This window comes from Macrobrachium nipponense, chromosome 18, assembly GCF_015104395.2.
Source record: "Macrobrachium nipponense isolate FS-2020 chromosome 18, ASM1510439v2, whole genome shotgun sequence".
Classification (NCBI taxonomy): domain Eukaryota; kingdom Metazoa; phylum Arthropoda; class Malacostraca; order Decapoda; family Palaemonidae; genus Macrobrachium; species Macrobrachium nipponense.
Genome location: NC_087211.1, coordinates 89,814,475 through 89,833,722, shown reverse-complemented (window position 1 = coordinate 89,833,722; position 19,248 = coordinate 89,814,475). Strand labels below are relative to the sequence as shown.

The 19,248-nt window shown below is 41.4% G+C and overlaps 1 protein-coding gene across 1 annotated transcript in view; it reads left to right on the top strand.

The window, feature by feature from the left end:
* The window catches only part of LOC135196708 (teneurin-a-like), a 238,849-nt gene that overhangs the window by 212,829 nt on the left and 6,772 nt on the right, over positions 1 to 19,248 (top strand). Inside the window, exons 23-31 of the mRNA XM_064223541.1 lie at positions 494 to 663; positions 4,670 to 4,802; positions 5,646 to 6,899; positions 7,228 to 7,456; positions 8,287 to 8,412; positions 8,802 to 8,962; positions 9,361 to 9,486; positions 18,655 to 18,849; positions 19,018 to 19,245. Coding sequence (XP_064079611.1) covers positions 494 to 663; positions 4,670 to 4,802; positions 5,646 to 6,899; positions 7,228 to 7,456; positions 8,287 to 8,412; positions 8,802 to 8,962; positions 9,361 to 9,486; positions 18,655 to 18,849; positions 19,018 to 19,245 — 2,622 coding nt within the window. The remainder of the gene's footprint in view (positions 1 to 493; positions 664 to 4,669; positions 4,803 to 5,645; positions 6,900 to 7,227; positions 7,457 to 8,286; positions 8,413 to 8,801; positions 8,963 to 9,360; positions 9,487 to 18,654; positions 18,850 to 19,017; positions 19,246 to 19,248) is intronic.

Here is a 19,248-nt window from a genome sequence, read left to right as displayed (position 1 = left end):
ACAAAATAAATTGGCCTTCTATTTCATCAAAAGAAATTTAATTTAAAGTCACGTATGTTAAGAACGAATAACAACAAATTGGGCCAGTTCATTTAGAAAAGGAATGCAAGTCAATAATATATAAGGAACAAACAAAGAGAAATGGCCTTCATTCATAAAAGAATTTAAGTCATGTATGTAAGAACGAATAACAAATGGCCTTCATTTATAAAAGAATGCGAGTCATGTATATAAGAACAAATAACAAATGGCCTTCATTTATAAAAGAATGCAAGTCGTGTATATAAGAAGAAATGACAAATGGCCTTCATTTACAAAAGACTGCAAGTCTTGTATATAATAATAAAAAAAACAACTGGCCTTCAGTATCAAGATAATACAAGCAATGTCTTCACATTTAAAAAGCCAGCAAATACCTCACCTTCATCTCGAAACACCAGGTAAATCCAGGATCCAGATTAAATCATTCCTTTTTCGCTCCCAACTCCTACAGGTAAACGGCTCCCGCGTCCTACGCCGCGCCTGGGACGGCAGCACTCGAACGGAGTCCCTGACAGACGGCAACAGCCAGGCCCTCCTGAGTCGTACCTACGACCACAACGGCCATCCAACGTCCTTGACTTTAGGGGACAACCTGTCCGCTCTCAATGTGACTTATGACAGGTAAGAGTGGGGTTTGCGGAAGTTTTTTTTTTCTCTCTCTCTCTCTTCTTTTTCAGAAAAAAAAAAACTTCTTAGCGGTTGGATTTGTTTGATGTTATTTTGGCGTTTGGAAAAGTAAAGTTGAATTTGAGTACGATTGGGGGATGTGCTTTTGTGTGTGTGTATATATGTATATATGTATATAAATATATGTATATATGTATGTATTATATATTTACACATAAATACATATACACTGTATATGGCATGTTTATGGTATTTTCAAACAATAAGCAACAGGAAAAGCAAAGTTGAATTTGAATACGATTGGAGGATGTGCTTGTGTGTGTGTGTATTTATGTATGTATATATATACATATGTGTATATATAATGTATATTTTTATATATATATATATATTTTATATATATATAATATATATATATATATATATATATTTACTCCTACATACATATACACTGTATATGCATGTGTATGTATTTTCAAATATTAAGCAACATATAACGAATTAACATGAAATTCGATCGTGGCCAGGTAGAAGCTGTTATCATTCATAATTCCCGTGTGATGTAAGTTATTCCCAAGATGAAAGAAAACACAAATTGGAGAAAAAAAAACATATATATCTAGAAGCGCAAAACAGTTTCTGAGCGTCGTTCACCTTCCTCAGTGTGGATACTTTATTTTTTATTTTTTTAGACTAATTTTCCTCGCGATAATTGCAGATAACGATTACAATTTTCACTTGTTATTACAAACTTTAATCCCTTGATAATTATGATTCTCTGAACTCCCATCATTCCCCCATCAACAGAAATTATTCATAAGCCTAAACTTCCGCCCCGTAGATGGTTAGTGTTGTCAGTGCACCTCAGGAAGTGCACTATAGGCATTACTAAAGGTTCTTTGCAGCATGCCTTCGACCTCTAGCTGTAACCCACTTTCATTCCTTTTACTGTACCTCCATTCATATTATTTTTCTTCCATCTTGCTATCCACCCCGTTCTAACAATTATTTCATAGTGCAAATGTGAGGTTTTATTCTGTTGCAACTTGCACACCTACCTGCTCTCAATTTCTTTTCCAGTGCGGAATGACCTCCTAGGTCCCAGAGCTTAGCCTTTGCCCTAAATGAACGTTTGTAAATGTTTATATTTTACTTTTACTTTTTCAATTCCTCTCGCATGCGCGGATTTCGGAAAGAATGCAGGCGGAGTTTTCATCTAAATTCATGAGAGTTTCGCGGGAGACCCGCCGTTTAAAAAAAAGAAGAAGAAAAAAAAAAGTAAATCAGTTTGCGTGTTATTCCGAATATGACACAGCAATTCCGTAGCATTTCCATAAAACTGACTTTTCGGAAAGAGCTCCACAAGTGAGAATTTTTTTTTATTCGTAAGAGAATTTTTTTTTTTTAAATATAATGGTTCATTTTTATTGTCTGGTTTGGAGGTAAGGTCATGCTAGATGTATGCAAACACGCATGCTTGCATACATACATATATATGTGTATACACTACACACCTACATACATACACACACACACACACACACATATATATATATCTATATATATATAATATATATATATATATATATATATATATATATATACATGTGTATATATATATATATGATATATATATATATATATATATATATATATATATACAGAAACCTAAAAGAGTGTTAGAGAGAGACAGAGAGAGAGAGAGTAAAAAATAAAAAAGAAAAACTTTCTTCCCAGAGCAGCCCTTAATGTTTATCGATACTTACATAATCAGTTATTGGATGATCTCACGCAGGCGAAGTTTTTTTTTTCTTTACGAGATCCTTTAGGCTGCCCAGGGGGAATTATTCTCTTTTCTTCTTGCAAGATCACAAGAAGAAGAATAATTCGCTACCGATTGCAATTGTCAGCTGAGTAATGAATTTCCGCGCTCCTTATTCTTTCTCTTAGTGAACTTGCGTAATTTTTTTTTGGGAGGGGGCTTTCTCTTTTTTTTTGCATTTTTTTGCATTTTTTGTCGTAAATGCCTTTATTTAGGGGATAATCTCTTCGATTCTCAGCTTTAAATATAGTCAGTGTAGTTTAATATAATCCATTGATAAATGCGTTATTAGAATGCTTTAAAGTATCTTGCAGTCCTATTTGTATCATAATACTTTTTTCTATATTTTCTATATCTTTGGAAAGATTGAATTTCAAGTCAATGTCCCTTGGGGCTTGTTCCATATGAATAGGTATCATCTTCTGGTTATAATGATAATGATATTAGATGGAAAGGCATCTAAAGTTGTTAGAATTTTAGGAATACCTGTATTCCATAATTCCTTCCTAAGCGTATCATGAGTTTTGCTCATTCAAAGCATAACCATTATCCATTTATCTTTCTCTCATTATCACAAAATCACACCACCTTTTCTTCATCTCCTTTGTATTCCGTTCCTTCTCATAATTCACTTTCATTTCCACGTCATTTCCTTCATCCATTCGCTCCTTCGACAAATCCATCTTCACTACATCACACCTATCACCCCCACCCCACCACAGGACTCCTTTAGATCCCCCCCCTCCCCTCCTCCTCCCCATCTCTTCTCCCCCACGTGGATGGGACAAACTTGTGTCTAATTGCCAAACTTATCGCGGTGGTCTGTCAGGAACGCCTGTTTAATAACGTATCGGTGGCCACATTGGTTGGGGGATGGGGGTGGTGGAGCGGGGGTCGTCGGGGGGAGGGGGGAATTGGGGGTAGTCAGAATTTTGGGGAGAGATGGCGGGGTGGGCTGGACTGTACCGTGGGTGGGTTCTTCTTACCTAAAGGAGGTGGAGGGGGAACACCTTAATGAAGGTGGGAGTGGATAAGGTCTTCTGCTCTCTCTCTCTCTCTCTCTCTCTCAGCATCATATTTCATAACAGTAATTTTCGCTTGGCAGTGCTAGGATACCCCATATTTTGAGAGCGATAGATACCCCGTATTTTGAGTGATAGCTACCCCATGTTTTGAGAGTGATAGGATACCTCAAATTTTGACAGAGGTTGGAGTAACACAACCCCCCCCTTCCCTCCCTTATTTCAGGATGCCCTCATAATCCACTGCCTCGGTTCGTTTGCTGAATATATATATATATATATATATATATATATATATATATATATATATATATATATATATATTAACTTGAAATAGTCAACCTGCCTCAGGGCTAAATTATTATACCCAACTAAGGTTATGTATGGACGGACCCCATATAGCTCCAAATTCCATCCCTAAATGAGTATAGTTGAGTCTAAACTTGAATGTCCCTTTTAAAAGAGAGAGAGAGAGAGAGACGAACAGAGAGACGAGAGAGAGAGAGAGAGGAGAAGAGAGAGAGAGAGAGAGAGAGAGTCGAAGCTCTTGATCATGAGATTCTGTGAGTTTGATGTGCTTTTTTTAAAAGAAACTTATAAGCTCTTTGTAAAGTACTGCATCTTTTTACTGTAGTGGAAAGGAATTCAAGGTTGGGGTTACTTAAATAATAAAATGAAACTGCGTTTTATAGTGACCCCATTGTCAGTACTCCCTGTGACATGACAATGATTATTCATTATTCAAAATGTCTAAACTTTAATATGAATTGAATTGGATATAGAATTTAGGCCAAAGGCCAAGCACTGGGACCTATGAGGTCATTCAGCGCTGAAACGGAAATTGGCTGTAAGAGGTTTGAAAGGCGTAACACGAGGAAAACCTTGCAGTTGCACTATGAATCAACTGTTAGGAGAGGGTGGAAAGTAAGCTAGAAGAAAGAGAATATCAAAGGAGGTACAGTAAGAGAAACAAAAGGGGTTGCAGCTAGGGGCTGAATGCACACTGCATAGAACCCTTAAGTAATGCCTACAGTGCATTGCACGAGGTGGACTGACGGCACTATCCCCCTACAGGGTAAACATTAAAATGAAACTTGGCCAGACGACATTAAGTTTCAGAGAGGTTCTTATTTCATTATTTCCTTTTTCACATCAGGTTTGGGCGAGCTGAAGGAAGACAATGGGATTGGTCCAGTGAAAACTATCAATACGATGCCCACGGTCTTTTGGCAACTGTGTCAACCTCCACTTCGCACACGACGACCTATTCGTTTGGCGACACCAGGCTGGTTAGTTATGTCCATGTATAAATTTATTGAAGACTTCGTATGTGGTGTTCAGGTTCTGTGTTTCAGCGTACAATCTTTTGCTCTGCTTCAGAAATGCTAGACTCCAATTATCTTAATTTTTGTGGTGTTAAAGTTCAGTCATTTGACATAAAAGATTTCCTCTCCGTTTTACGAATGCTAGACTTTTAGTTGTTTAAATTATAATTTTGTGATCCATAAACTATAGTTTTGTGGTTCTGATAATGGCATGTAAGGACAATGCCTTTTCCATATTTTCATTGTATTCAATCATCAGGTCGCGTTGTTCTTACTTCCATCCGATAAGAGCGTTCCGCAGCCTTTCCGCCGATGTATAACACATGCAAATACATTATTTGTACGCCTTAATATATCTAAATGTATGTCTGTAAGAAAACACAAAATCTACTGTCTCAGAGTCATTTCTGTTCGCGGTGCGAGACTGTACTACTTATCCGTCGCACCTGTCTATGTCAACCCAGTTTGTCTGTAAATAAATCATCAGTATCTCAGCTACCTGTCTTAATCTCTGGTCCTCACAGGCACTTGCAAGAAATTTCTTTTTCTCCTTTAATTCATTTGATATCCCAAATCTGTTACTATGTTGTTAATTGGTCAAACAAATGTTAGAATTGCTTTGATTTACAAAAGTTTGTCAGCAGTCCTAATTTGGATAAAGCATTTGTCAATGAAGCACATTTAGGATTAATAGCAGCAAAGGCAGCCTGTTTGGTGTTTTTTTTAATAACATAAAATGTGTTACACAGTGACACCTTTCATATTGAATATAAAAAGTTCATTAAAATTCTCGACCTTTTTCTACAGCCATCAACGATCACGCTTCCATCAGGGAGGTCTTGGGGTCTGCATTATGACGAAAGGGGCGGTCTGAAATACATTACAACCCCTACTGGTTCAGCTCATTTCTTCGCACTTCAGCCATCCTTCGGCTGGCTCGTATTCTCGTACACTCCCCCAGGGTCCACCCACTCCTACAGGCAGTACTTGGATCACGCCGGACGTCTGCTGCTGACAGCGTTTCCTGCTTCTTCAGGCAAGGTCCTGTTCACCTATACGGAGGCTGGACAGTTGAAGGAAATTGTGTCAGGTGATGGCAAGACTGAATTTGCCTATGGGAAGGATAGTTTGGTTGCTGAAATCATGCACGAGGAGGTCGATCTTGAATACAAGATTGATCTTCTATATACGGGCGTCCTCCTCCAGGAGCTACGCATTGACTATGGAGCTAGGACTGGGCTCAGCAACGTTAAATTCACATACGAGTACGACTCGAACTTCAGAGTTACGAGCTTCGCTGGACGCATTGGCGGGCAGAATCTGCATCCTTTCCCATTTGCATACAGTGCGTCCACAGGTGGTCCGTCTCAGATTGGCCATTTTGAGGTGACTCAGAACAGGCTGAATGACACAACGATCCACGATGGTACTGCCATTTTCACTCGGCATTTAGACTCTCACCTTAGAGTGTCCGAGACTTCAGTCACAATGCACAACATGGAGGTGTTCAAGCTTCAGATTTTCTATAATGCTGATGGAAAAATCACCCAGACAAAAACGTTCACCCTGAATTTCCACACAAAGACATATACTAACACGAAAAACTACACCTACGATGCTGACGGCCAGCTGATCAGTGTTGAGGCTAAAGAACCTTGGAGTTTTAGCTACGATGCCAATGGCAACATGCTGTCTCTGACATACTCGACAAATACAATCCCCATGAAGTATGATTCTCAAGACCGTATTGTGAAGTTTGGCGAGGGAGTGTACAGGTATAACTCTAGAGGAGCCATTGTGCAGAATGCCCACGAAGTGACCTATCAGTACAATGCAAGAGGACTCCTGGTGCGCGCTGCCAAGTCTGGTCGCTTCAACATCAGGTATTTCTATGACCACGAGGATCGTCTGGTAGCCAGGAAAGACAACTTCGGTAACGTCACCCAGTTTCTATATACAGACCAAAGACATCCTGATCAAGTCACCCACATTTACAGCCCTCGTAACGGCAACCTTATTTCCCTGGTGTATGATGACCGGGGTCATATCATATTTGCTCAGGTAGGCTCTTAGTTTAGTGTGAATTTTTGTGAAAATGTAAATTTTACAAGTGGCTGGCTGATCCATTTATAATAGTTGCTGGGACATGATCTGCAGTATATTTCATATTAATTGTAACGTACTACGTTTATGTAGTCAAGTCTTACTTGAGTGGATTTCAAATGGGACAAGCCATGATATCAGTTCGTTACTTCTGTAAAATTTTGATTACAAATGCTTAGGATCATGTTTTCATGAAACCATGCCTTTCTTTTCGTACTGACAAGCTTCATTTCAAAAGGAACTTGCATAAATTCCAGTCAGGATAACAAAGTATTTTCACTTGCAGGTGTACAGAAACAAATACTACATTGCAACTGATGAATGTGGTACTCCAGTCATGGTCTTCAATCAGTATGGAGAAGTAGTTCGAGAGATGACTCGTTCCCCATACGGCCACATAATGTATGACTCGAATCCGTACTTATACCTGCCAGTTGACTTTTGTGGTGGCTTATTAGAGACTCGAACTGAGCTAGTGCACATGCCAAAAGGTCGAATATATGACCCACTCATAGGTAAGGTTTATTTAACAATAGTTTTTGTAAGAATGGTGAATACTTATCTTTCACAATTTTTGAGAGTCCAGGAGGAACCAAAGACCCAAAAATGCCTTTTGATGGTCAAATTAGCTCAAGGATTATATACCAAAGGTTCAGATTGATAATAAAACCATATTTGAAATACAGTTACATCACATTAAAGGTTTTGATGAAAATTTTTAACTACTGCACAAGGAAAATTCATCAGAGTTGATGTTCTGGTTGCCATGGGTTTTGGTGGTTAAACTCTTTCCTGTATTAACACGGAGAGCCCATATATACACCCTTGAAAACAGGTATTCTGTTCTTACACACTGATCTGTATGGATATAAAATAAATTCGGATAGCCAAAATTCAAAGATACTTTCACAAGTGTAAGGGGAAAATATAGTTTGTAATAATAGAGAATGTATGAGGGGTATTCCCAGGCTAAAGGTTTGATATGTCATTCAGACTTTTCACTAGGCTATTGTTTAGCAATCAACCACATTTGAATCATGAGGCCTTTAAGGGCTATGGTAATAATTGTTAAACAGTTTTCACAAAAATGTGCACAATAGCAGTTAGTGCAACTTGGTTTAATTTACTCCCATAATGGTTTTATAATACTTAATCTACTCCCAGTATCTTGGGAATATTTGAACAATTATTATTCTGATGTATGGAATTTAATAAACCCAGTTTGAATTTTATTTTTTTACTATTCTTGAGTAACCGGATATATGTGACATTGTATTCTTGGCTTTATTGCTTTCATTTTCTGCCCATTTTATAAGATTTTCAACAATATTTTTTTACTTGACAGGCCAATGGCTTTGGCCGGCTTGGGAAGATGTTGCAAACAACCTTTTAACTCCAACAAAACTGTCGCTCTACCGTTACAATGGAAATGACCCCATCAATGTCCACCTGAAACATTGGAAAAATTTTGGTAAGTTCAGATACTATCTGATTTAAACATAAATCCCATAGATTTAATTTTTACCCTTTTTTCAGTTAAGATATTTTAACAGAAAATGAAGATCCTATTTTCTGCCCTTGCAATTAATGTTAACCCTCATTAAGATGTCTTTTAACTCTTCTGTTATAGTCTCATCTGTAGCACCGAAGTAAAGTTTATTGACTTGCAAAGGTTTGCAAAGGTAAGATGTTTAAACTCAAGAATTAAAGATTGTATTTCAGTTCTTCTAACACTTACAGAAGAGCTCCAATTTATAACAATCTTTTAGTGTATATTCCATCTTTTACTAGACCAAGAAGGTAACATCCATTATTTCATGCAGTTAAGATCCCATCTTTAACTCCCTTTCAATTAATCAGGATACAAAGATTGGCTGTCCCAGCTTGGATACAACCTGGAAAGTTTGGCTCCACAATTGGCATGGGCAACAACATCTCATCCAGCTCCATCACTTTGGCAAGCATTCACAAGATCTCCACCTATTCCTACAAGGACTGCTGGCTCCCCATTTATGGACAATGTAATTTGATTCTTGTTGGTAAAACTACTTCCTCTTAGCTTTGTACTTAGTCAGGGCTGCTTTTTGCATTGTTTCAGCCCCTTCTGTTTCTTTGTCTCCCATGTCATGGCAAAAACCATTGCTTTCATTATGTAGATTGAATTAATCTTAGCATATAGTATACAGTAAAGTTATTGTTTTTTTAGTCTCATTTCAATGAAAAATCACTTGCTTCATTATGTATTTTGCACTAATCTTATCACAAATACAGTCATTCAGTTTTTTGGTAAAAATGATTGTGATCAACATTAGCGTAATAATTTTTTATTTCACAGTACCGTACAGTTCACTCATGACTTAAAAATCACATCATACTTTAAAGTTTGGTTCGTTTTAAAACTATTTCTTGCTACATCCAGGTGGTCGGGGTTGGGTATGTGAGTGGTCTCATTCTAACACTGCAAGAGGCTGCCCGCACAACTTCCAGGCTGTCTACACTGACCCCCACTCGTCTCAGACATGATTTCTGGCCAGATTCACACAAGGTGAGTATTAAAGAATACTATTCAAGTTACAATATTTATACATGGTAAATTTCTTTGTAATATGTCGCTGTTTTACATTGAAAGGGTAATATCATATTACTCAGACCATGTTACATTTAAAGGGCATTGATATATACTAGAAAATTCTGCAGCACATTCATAGCATACAAATGAACCTTAAGCACAGGTGATCTATGCCATGCAGTGTGGTAGTAGTTAGTAATGCACAGTGCTTAGTTGTCCTTAATCTAACAAAACAACTACAATACTGTACTATAATTCAGAAATAGAAGGGAAAAAATGTGGAGCTCAAGGAAGTTTTCAAATAGTGTCCCATTTTGATTTTAGTGAATTATCTGGATTGCTTGTCAAGCAGCATGACAGCAACGGTAGTGATATACAGGTGGTGGATATAACATTGATTAATTACTTCAAGGTTGTCCTATTGGTCATTTCTGATTTTATTGAATGATTTAGGAGAAATCTTATAAAGTTTGGAACCTTTTACATGGAGATTCCATTGTTAACTTTATAACCAATTCTTCAGTCATCATAAGGCATTTTGTAGTAGTATTAACATTATAAAATATTTTTCTGTCATTTTAGTGTCTAACAGGCACTTTGTAAAGTTTGGTGGCTCATTTGGGAGTAGCCACATAAAATCTGCCTCTTTGATGACTACTCCTGTTGGTGGTTGTAATAACCACATTGTCTTTTATAAGATTTCTTTGCCAAATCCTTAGGAGACTCTGTTATTACTGTTGCAACAAAATACATTTGACATTTTCTGAAGACCAACATTCACTGGCTCAGTCTGTCTGCAGATGCAGCACCACCACAAAATGCTGGTGCTGGAAGTTCAGAATCTACTATAATTACCTCAAAAGATATGAGACCCAACTGATGTTGGCACTAGGCTAAAAAGCTGGTCCAGCCTCTAAAGAGGCAGAGGCTCAAACTGCCATTGGTGCAATGATTTACAGGGTAATGGGCTGGTGTTTGACATTCTCTCATGTTGGTGTTAGCTTGTATTTTGGATACTCATACTTCTCTTCGCATATGCCGTCTTGTTTATTTAAGTACTAATCTACAGTCTCTCACTTCAGAAAACCTAATATGTACCTTACTCCCTCTTGCAAGATCAGCTCAAATGATACCTCTTGCAAAGGCAGCATGTTTTCCTCCACAGTGAACAACATTATTGTCTCCAGTACTTGCCAAGGGCATATGTTTGCATGCCTGTACACCTGGCAGTAGAAATATGTTAGAGCATTTTAACCCTCATCCAGCATTTTAAGACTCTTAACTTATACAGTACAATAAAAATCATAAGCAATAAAAGTTAGGCTATATAAAAGTTGGAAATTATATTTATATCTAAATAAGAAAATACAATAAAAAATTTATAAATTTATAAAAATAAGACACCTATTTTATATTATTTACAGGAAGAATCAACTACCATCTAATTTTACATGGTTTGATTCCATTCCATTATTGTAAGAATCTTCTAATCAGTCTTACCAACAGCCATGTTTTGATTTCACAATTGGTGTACCCATACATGAGCTAACAGCTCTGTATTGATGAGTTCAGCATTAAAGGTTCTTTGTGAATGAACCTATTCATTACATTTTGTATTTAGAACAAGTAACTTGGTAAATATGATATTGTTAGTATACAATAAAGTTTTGTACATACTTACCCGGCAGATATATACTTAGCTATAGTCTCTGACGTCCCGACAGAATTCAAAACTCGCGGCACACGCGACAGGTAGGTCAGGTGACCAGCCCACTCCCGCCGCTGGGTGGCGGGAATAGGAACCAATTCCGTTTTCTAACCAGAATTTTTCTCTTCCACCTGTCTCCTGAGGGGAGGCTGGGCGGGCCATTAATCGTATATATCTGCCGAGTAAGTATGTACAAAACTTTATTGTATACTAACAATATCATTTTTGTACATGCAACTTCCCCGGCAGATATATACTTAGCTGATTGACACCCTTGGTGGAGGGCAAGAGACAGTTACATACTAATTATTTTAGAATATAAAAACAGGGAAACAACATACGTTGTAGGTATATTAACAAAAAACAACCTTGGTTCCTACCTGATATGGAAGAAGACTTCATTGATACTGTCTATGAGTCTGCTTGCCATCAGAGTTCCAGAGAGGATGAGACCTGCGACTGATAACCCTTTCGGATCATACCAATGGGGGCTTACCCGCTTACATGGCAGAGCCTTTTCTTGGATCGTACCAATGGGGGCTGACCCACTTACATGGCAGAACCTTGACCTGTATCATACCAACGGGGGCTAACCCTCTTACATGATAGAGCTTTAGGTATTTAAGACAATACAAGGAGCATAACGACCAATCCCGATCACCTGACCACACTAACATGTTAGCACTACGATTTGAAAGGGGTCAACTCCTGCACCCTCTTTCAATCGACCAATAAAATGCACCAAACACCATTAAAAACCCTAACCTAATAAAACTAAAAAGGATTGGGTTCAGCTCCCTGTCCCAGCAACGAATCCGCAGATACGTACGTTCCTAGAGTAAAGCACTTGTCGTACGTCACTTGAATGTCTCTCAAGTAATGAGATGCAAAGACCGAATTGCATCTCCAAAAGGTTGACTCCACTAGAGTCTGTATCGACAAGTTCTTGTGGAATGCCAAAGAGGTAGCGACTGCTCTTACCTCGTGAGCTTTAACTCTAAGGAGGTCCAGTTGTTCTTCTTTACACTCTAAATGGGCTTCCTTGATTACGTCTCTGATGAAGAATGCCTGAGCATTTTTAGAGATCTGCCTTCTGGGATCTCTAACTGAGCACCATAAACTTTCCTTACTCCCCTTTAGTTCGTTCTTCCTTTCTAAGTAGAACTTAAGGCTTCTCACTGGGCAAAGAGCCCTTTCTCGCTCTGTACCTACAAGCGACGAAAGTCCTTTTACTTCGAATGTTCGAGGCCAAGGTTTCGAAGGGTTCTCATTCTTCGCCAAAAACATCGGTTTGAAGGAACAGAACGCCGAGTCGTTCCTGAAGCCAACATTATGTTCTAAGGCTTGTAGTTCGCTTACTCTTTTCGCTGAAGCTAGCGCGACCAAGAATAAAGACTTCCTTGTCAGATCTCTGAACGTAGCCTTACAGGGAGGTTCGAATTTTGAGGTCATTAAGTATTTTAGGACCACATCTAAGTTCCAACTAGGTGCTCTAATCCCTCTGTTCTTTGACGTCTCGAAGGATCTTATCAGGTCATGCAAATCTTTGTCTTCCCCAATATTAAGGCCTCTATGCCTGAAGACTGAAGATAGCATACTTTTATAGCCCTTAATTGTAGAGACTACTAAATTACATTTCTCCTTCAAATAAAGGAGGAAATCAGCTATATCTGTCACAGGGGTACTGGAAGAGGATATCTTCTGAGCTCTACACCATCTGCGAAACACATCCCACTTCGACTGGTAGACTCGAATAGTTAGATGGTCTTCTAGCTCTTGCGATCGCTTTCGCAACTTCTCGAGAAAAGCTTCTCGTTCTGACAAGTCCTTCGATAGTCTGAAGGCAGTCAGAGCGAGAGCGGGCAGGTTTTTGTGATACCTGTCGAAGTGGGGTTGTCTGAGAAGATCGCTCCTGTTTGGGAGAGATCTCGGAAAGTCTACCATCCATCCCAGTACCTCTGTGTACCAGTTTTGCGCTGGCCAGAACGGGGCTATGAGGGTCAGTTTGGCTCCCTCTGCTGCTGCAAACTTCCTTACCACTTCCGATAATATTTTGAACGGAGGAAAAGCATACCCGTCTATTCCGGACCAATCGAGGAGAAGGGCGTCCACCGAAATCGCCCTTGGGTCGGCGATCGGGGAGCAGTAACTTTCCAGCCTGTTGTTCCAATGGGTGGCAAAAAGATCTATATTTGATCTCCCCCAGAGGTTCCATAGTCTGTTGCATACTTCCTGATGCAACGTCCATTCTGTAGGCAGTACTTGGTCTCTCCTGCTCAGAAGGTCGGCTCTTACATTTTTGTCCCCTTGAATGAATCTCGTCCGGAGAGTGATTCTTCTCTCTTCTGCCCAAAGCAGTAGTTCTCTTGCTTTCTTGTAAAGGGAGAACGAGTGCGTCCCTCCTTGCTTCTTGATGTAAGCTAGGGCTGTTGTGTTGTCCGAATTGATCTGCAGGACTGAACCTGAGATCTGAGCCTCGAAGTGTATGAGGGACAGGTGAATCGCTGCTAATTCTTTCATATTGATGTGCCAGGACACCTGTTCTCCCCTCCAGGTGCCTGACACTTCTCTCGTCCCTAGAGTGGGCTCCCCACCCCGCATCTGAGGCCGTCGGAATACAACACTAGCCGAGGGTTCGGAACAAAATGAAGGGATACTCCTTCGTTGATCCTGCACGGATTCATCCACCAACGCAGGTCCTCCTTTATTTCCTTCGTGATCTGGAAGGAATCGGACAGATTTTGAGATTTCTGATCCCAACGTTCTCTTAGATAGAACTGTAACGGCCTTAGGTGAAGCCTTCCTAGAGAAATGAACTGTTCCAACGAGGAAAGGGTCCCCAGAAGACTCATCCATTCCCTCGCGGAACATTGTTCTTTCTCTAGGAAGGTTGCTACTTTTTCCAAGCAGCGGTTCTGTCTTTCCTGTGATGGAAACACATGAAAACCCCGAGAATCCATCCGAATCCCCAGATAAACAATGTTCTGCTGGGGAATCATCTGGGATTTCTCGAGGTTTACCAACAGTCCCAAGGACTGTGTTAACTCCAGTGTCAGTTTTAAGTCCTCCAGACATCTGACTCGCGACTGTGCTCGTATCAGCCAGTCGTCTAGATACAAGGATATTCGAATCCCTTCGAGGTGAAGCCAGTGAGCCACATTTTTTCATTAGTCCCGTGAATACTTGGGGGGCTGTTGATAGTCCGAAGCATAGGGCCCGAAATTGAAATACTCTTCCTTGAGCCATAAATCTGAGGTATTTCCTGGACGACGGGTGTATTGGTACGTGGAAATAAGCGTCCTGCAGGTCCAGGGATACCATCCAGTCCCCTGGACGCAGGGCTGCTAACACTGAGGCTGTCGTCTCCATTGTGAACTTCCTCTTTGCTACGAACACGTTCAGGGCGCTCACGTCCAGAACTGGCCTCCAACCTCCTGAGCTCTTCGGAACCAAGAACAGGCGATTGTAAAACCCCTGGGAAGAGAGATCTTTTACTTCCTCTATGGCTTCCTTGTAAAGCATCTGCTCCACGAGATGTAGAAGGGCTTGCTTCTTGACAGATTCCTTGTAGTTTGCTGTTAACTCCCTTGGAGTTGTAGTTAAGGGAGGTTTTTCCCTGAAGGGGATTAAATATCCTTTCTTTAGGATGGATAGGGACCAGGCATCGGCACCTTTCTGTGCCCAAGTTTCGTAAAAATCTAGAAGCCTGGCACCCACTTTTGTCTGGAGGACCACAGTCTCACTGGGTCTTGATGAACGGTCTTCGAGAAGACCTTCCTCTCTTCTCCGGTCGTCTACTTCTAAGAGAAGATCTTGATGCAGACCTTCCCCGAAAGGGCTGCTGGAAGGGAACTTTCTCCTTTTTCGCAACCTGCACAGCAGGTTTTAGCCTCTTCGCTGACTGGGCCAGCAGGTCCTGTGTGGCCTTTTCTGAAAGTGTCTTTGAAATGTCCCTCACTATGTCCTGAGGAAAAAGGTGACTAGAGAGAGGCGCGTATAAAAGGGAGGATCTCTGCAGAGGAGAAACAGATTTTGTTAAGAAGGAGCTAAACACTGCCCTCTTCTTCAAAATACAGGATCCAAAAAGGGATGCCACTTCATTGGAACCATCCATAACCGCCTTGTCTAGGCAGGTTAAAACACTGCCCAACTCTTCCATGGTAACGAAGTCTGGTTCTTGAGACTTCTTGGCTAAAGCTCCCAAAGCCCAGTCCATAAAGTTAAAGACTTCGAGAGTCTTGAAGAGGCCCTTTATGAGATGATCCACCTCACACATTCCCCAAGAGGCTTTTGCAGAGTGTAGAGAGCGTCTTCTAGACGCATCTACAAGAGCGGAAAAATCCGCATCAGAGGACGAAGGGGAGACCCAGGCCCATTGGCTCCTTGGTGTCGTACCACATACCTGGTTTCCCTGTCAGCTTAGAGGGAGGACAAGAAAATACTGTCTTCCCCGCTTCCTTCTTAGATCTGAGCCAGCTCTCGAGACTCTTCAGAGACTTTCTCATAGAAAGAGTAGGGGTCATCTTAACGAAGGAGGAGGCCTTCGACATTTTCGTACTGGATAATAACGATCCCGGCGAAGGGGGATCCGACTGGCGTAGCGAGTCTCCAAACACCTGCAGCAAAAGAGAAGCAAGTCTCTTATAGTCTGAAACTCCTGCATCTTTGGATATCTCTTCATCCGAAACTTCTTCCAAAAGCGATGCAGGAGAAGAGGGCTTTTCCTTAACAGGAGACCGATCCGTCGAAAGAAGCCTTTTCCTTTCGTCCTTACTCCTATCCTCCTTCCTGCACGAGTCCTGGAGTTTCCCTATACTCGGGCTTCTGCTCTGCTCCTTGCGTCTGCTAGGAGAGGCGCTTGCGTCCTGAATCAGGCGCCTGTGAGGCGAAGAGTGCCTGCTAGGCGAAAGGAGAACATCCTGTTCCTGGCGCCAAGAAGGAGAAGCGCTTACGTCCTGGTGAGCGCGCCTGGGCCAAGAAGGCGAGGCGCTTGCGTCCTGGTGAGGCTGCCTGGTCCAAGAAGGAGAGGCATTTGCGTCCTGATGAGGACGCCTAGAAGGCGAAATGCGCCTGCGAGGAGAAAGGAGAACCCTTTGTTCCCGTCGTCCATGAGGGGAGACGTTCGCGTCCTGGTGACTGCGTCTAGCAGGCGAATAACTCCTTTTCCCTTTGCGTCCATCCGGAGAGGCGCTAGAATCTCTCCTATCCCTCCTGGGAGGTGAAGAAAACTTGTCTAAGCTTCGGCGCCTGTTCGGCGAAACTCTTGCGTCCTTCGGAAAATGTTTAGAGGACGAACGAACGCTCCTTCCTTCTTGCGGAGCTCTGAATAGAGAGGGGCTCTCTTCTCTCCCGGAGCTCTTAGTCGCACGAGTTCTCTCACGAGAAATCCGCGAATCAGGCTCCTGATGCTTGCCATGAGAGGCAAAATCGTCTCTAGCAAAACTCCTGGGAGAACTCTTGCTCGTAGGGAGTTTCCGATTCCTGTCATATGTGACTGAAGAAGGTCTCGCTGGGGACGAAAACCTTTCAGGCGAGGAGTGTCTGCTAAAGCCAGGACGCTTACTCTCTGATGCTCTCCTAACAGAACTCTTGATGGGAAGAGAAATGTCTTTCTTCCTAGAAGAGCCTTCAGAAAGAACTCCCACTAAGGCAGACAACTGCTGTTGGAGTCCTACCAAGACTTCCTTCGTCTTGTGTGAAAAGTCTTCCGGAGAAGAGTCAGGAGATCTCATAGCTCTCTTCTTACGAGCAGGTGAATACTCCGGAAATGGCTCAGGACTGGAACGCAACGCTTCACTTGCTGGCGTCTTCCAGGATCTCTTAAGAGGACGCGACTTAGCGGAAGAACTCCATCCTCTTCTGGGAGACGAAGAGTCTGAGTCCGAAAAGCACTTCCTGAGGACGCTTTTGCAGTAGCTGTCCTTGGCAGCCTGGGAAGCGGCTACAGGATCTGCCGAAGGGACGCCTGACCGTTGGGAATACTCTACATCCCCCTTGCGGCTTTCGACATTCCTCCTCCCTTGGTCATGGGAGTCTGAAAGAGGTCTAGGCCTAGGAGCAATGCGGAGTCGGTCAGACGCCCCTTCCACTTCACTGGGGACACTGCACAAATCACTGCACACATCACTGCGCTTACCTGTCTCCTTCATTGCTTGCAGTTGCGATTTCAAGCTGATTATTGAGGCTCTCATTGCAGCCATTTCCGTAGACGCATCTACAGGTTCGCTGCTGGGGGAAGGGGCTGAAGCCAAACTATGAGCAGGTGAAATACTAGAAAAGTTAGGAGCTACTTCCTGTTCATTAGAGCAGGATCTACTTGAGCTTCTGATGGAAGCCCTCCTAACTCTATCTTTCTCAAGTTTCCTTACATAAGAAGCCAAGGTCTTCCATTCCACTTCCGTCAAGCTCTCACATTCCAGACAGGTGTTAGTCGCAGAACAATCATTCCCCCTACATTTCTTACAGACTGTGTGAGGATCCACCGATGCTTTCGGTAGCCTCACCTTACATTCCTCTTTCGCACACACCCTAAATACAGGTGCCACGTCAGACATTTTAAAGAGAATCCAAATCAAAATCCAAAAATCGGTCCACGATAAGCGTATGCCAAAACCAAAGATCAAAGTACATCACCAAAAGACAGATAGATAATCCTCGGCCAACGAGAAAAGAATTCCAATGCAGGAGGTACCAACAACGATGTTGTTGCTACCGGCGACAGAAAAATTCTGGTTAGAAAACGGGAATGGTTCCTATTCCCGCCACCCAGCGGCGGGAGTGGGCTGGTCACCTGACCTACCTGTCGCGTGTGCCGCGAGTTTTGAATTCTGTCGGGACGTCAGAGACTATAGCTAAGTATATATCTGCCGGGGAAGTTGCATGTACAAAAACCAAATTGTATGGCAACAACCCAGATATTAGGTGCCCACTTCATGTTTACACTGTGCACTGCTTCCCTTAAAGATGAGACTGCCAGTAGATGATTCTTTTCTTGTATATGTTCTCTTTGCCACAAAATCATGTCAGTGTACTTCTTTCCGTTAGGCTTTGATTGGTTCATTTGCTCCTCCTGTGAAAGACAGGTCTGTTTAATATTGGAAAGCAATATGTATAATAGAGTGGATAATTCTTAAAATAAACTACTGTTGGATAGTAATAACTGTCAGTATTTTTGTGGTCTGCAATTTGTTGGCTTACATTAACATTTACCCATTGATTACGGTATATTAAGTAAATTCCTTCGAGGCTCATTTAAGCTCTAAATAGCTTAAACTTTCTAACTTTGATCATCAGTCTCAATCTTGGTTGTCCATTTTTCCTTGTAACCCTATAAGTATCAAGATTATGGAATAAACTTAATGTCCCCAATGTTCATTAAATAATTTTGTATTTCCATACCCTTAAAAGTACCTTAACTAATAATGAAAATTTCACAGGTGGAGATATCATCAGTGCCAGGTCCATTTGGAGAGGGTCTGCTGGTGTCAGCAGTGGAAGGACGTGCCATGATCACAGCTACCGACCATGCCAATCCCATTTTCAGAGATGTGCTGACATCAGTATTTAATAATTCTTTACTTCTCGACATAACTCTTACAACGCACAACACACATGTATTTTATTTTGTGAAGGTGGGTCCAATGTAGATTTTGTAGTTTCTTTGAATGTAGCACCTCAATTTAAAGTCATGGCCTTTGAGAAGATTTCACAAAAACCTTACTCTCTACCGATTGTAATTAATCATACCTAGGAGACTTTATGAAGGAGTCACTGAAGTATTTGAATGCCTTCTCTTCTAGGAGAATTATTGGAAAGCTTCAGAGGACATGACCCAACTGAATCGCCTTGGAGGGGAAGTCAACATCACCATTCATGAGCCTTCAGCCTCTGCACCCCTGACACCTGATGATGAGAAAAATGACAAATTTGTGGATGTGAAATTGCACAGTGCCTCAGCAATAGTGCACATACGATACGGGACTACAGTTGCGCAAGAAAAGAAGAGGTTGCTCAAACATGCCAAGAAGGTA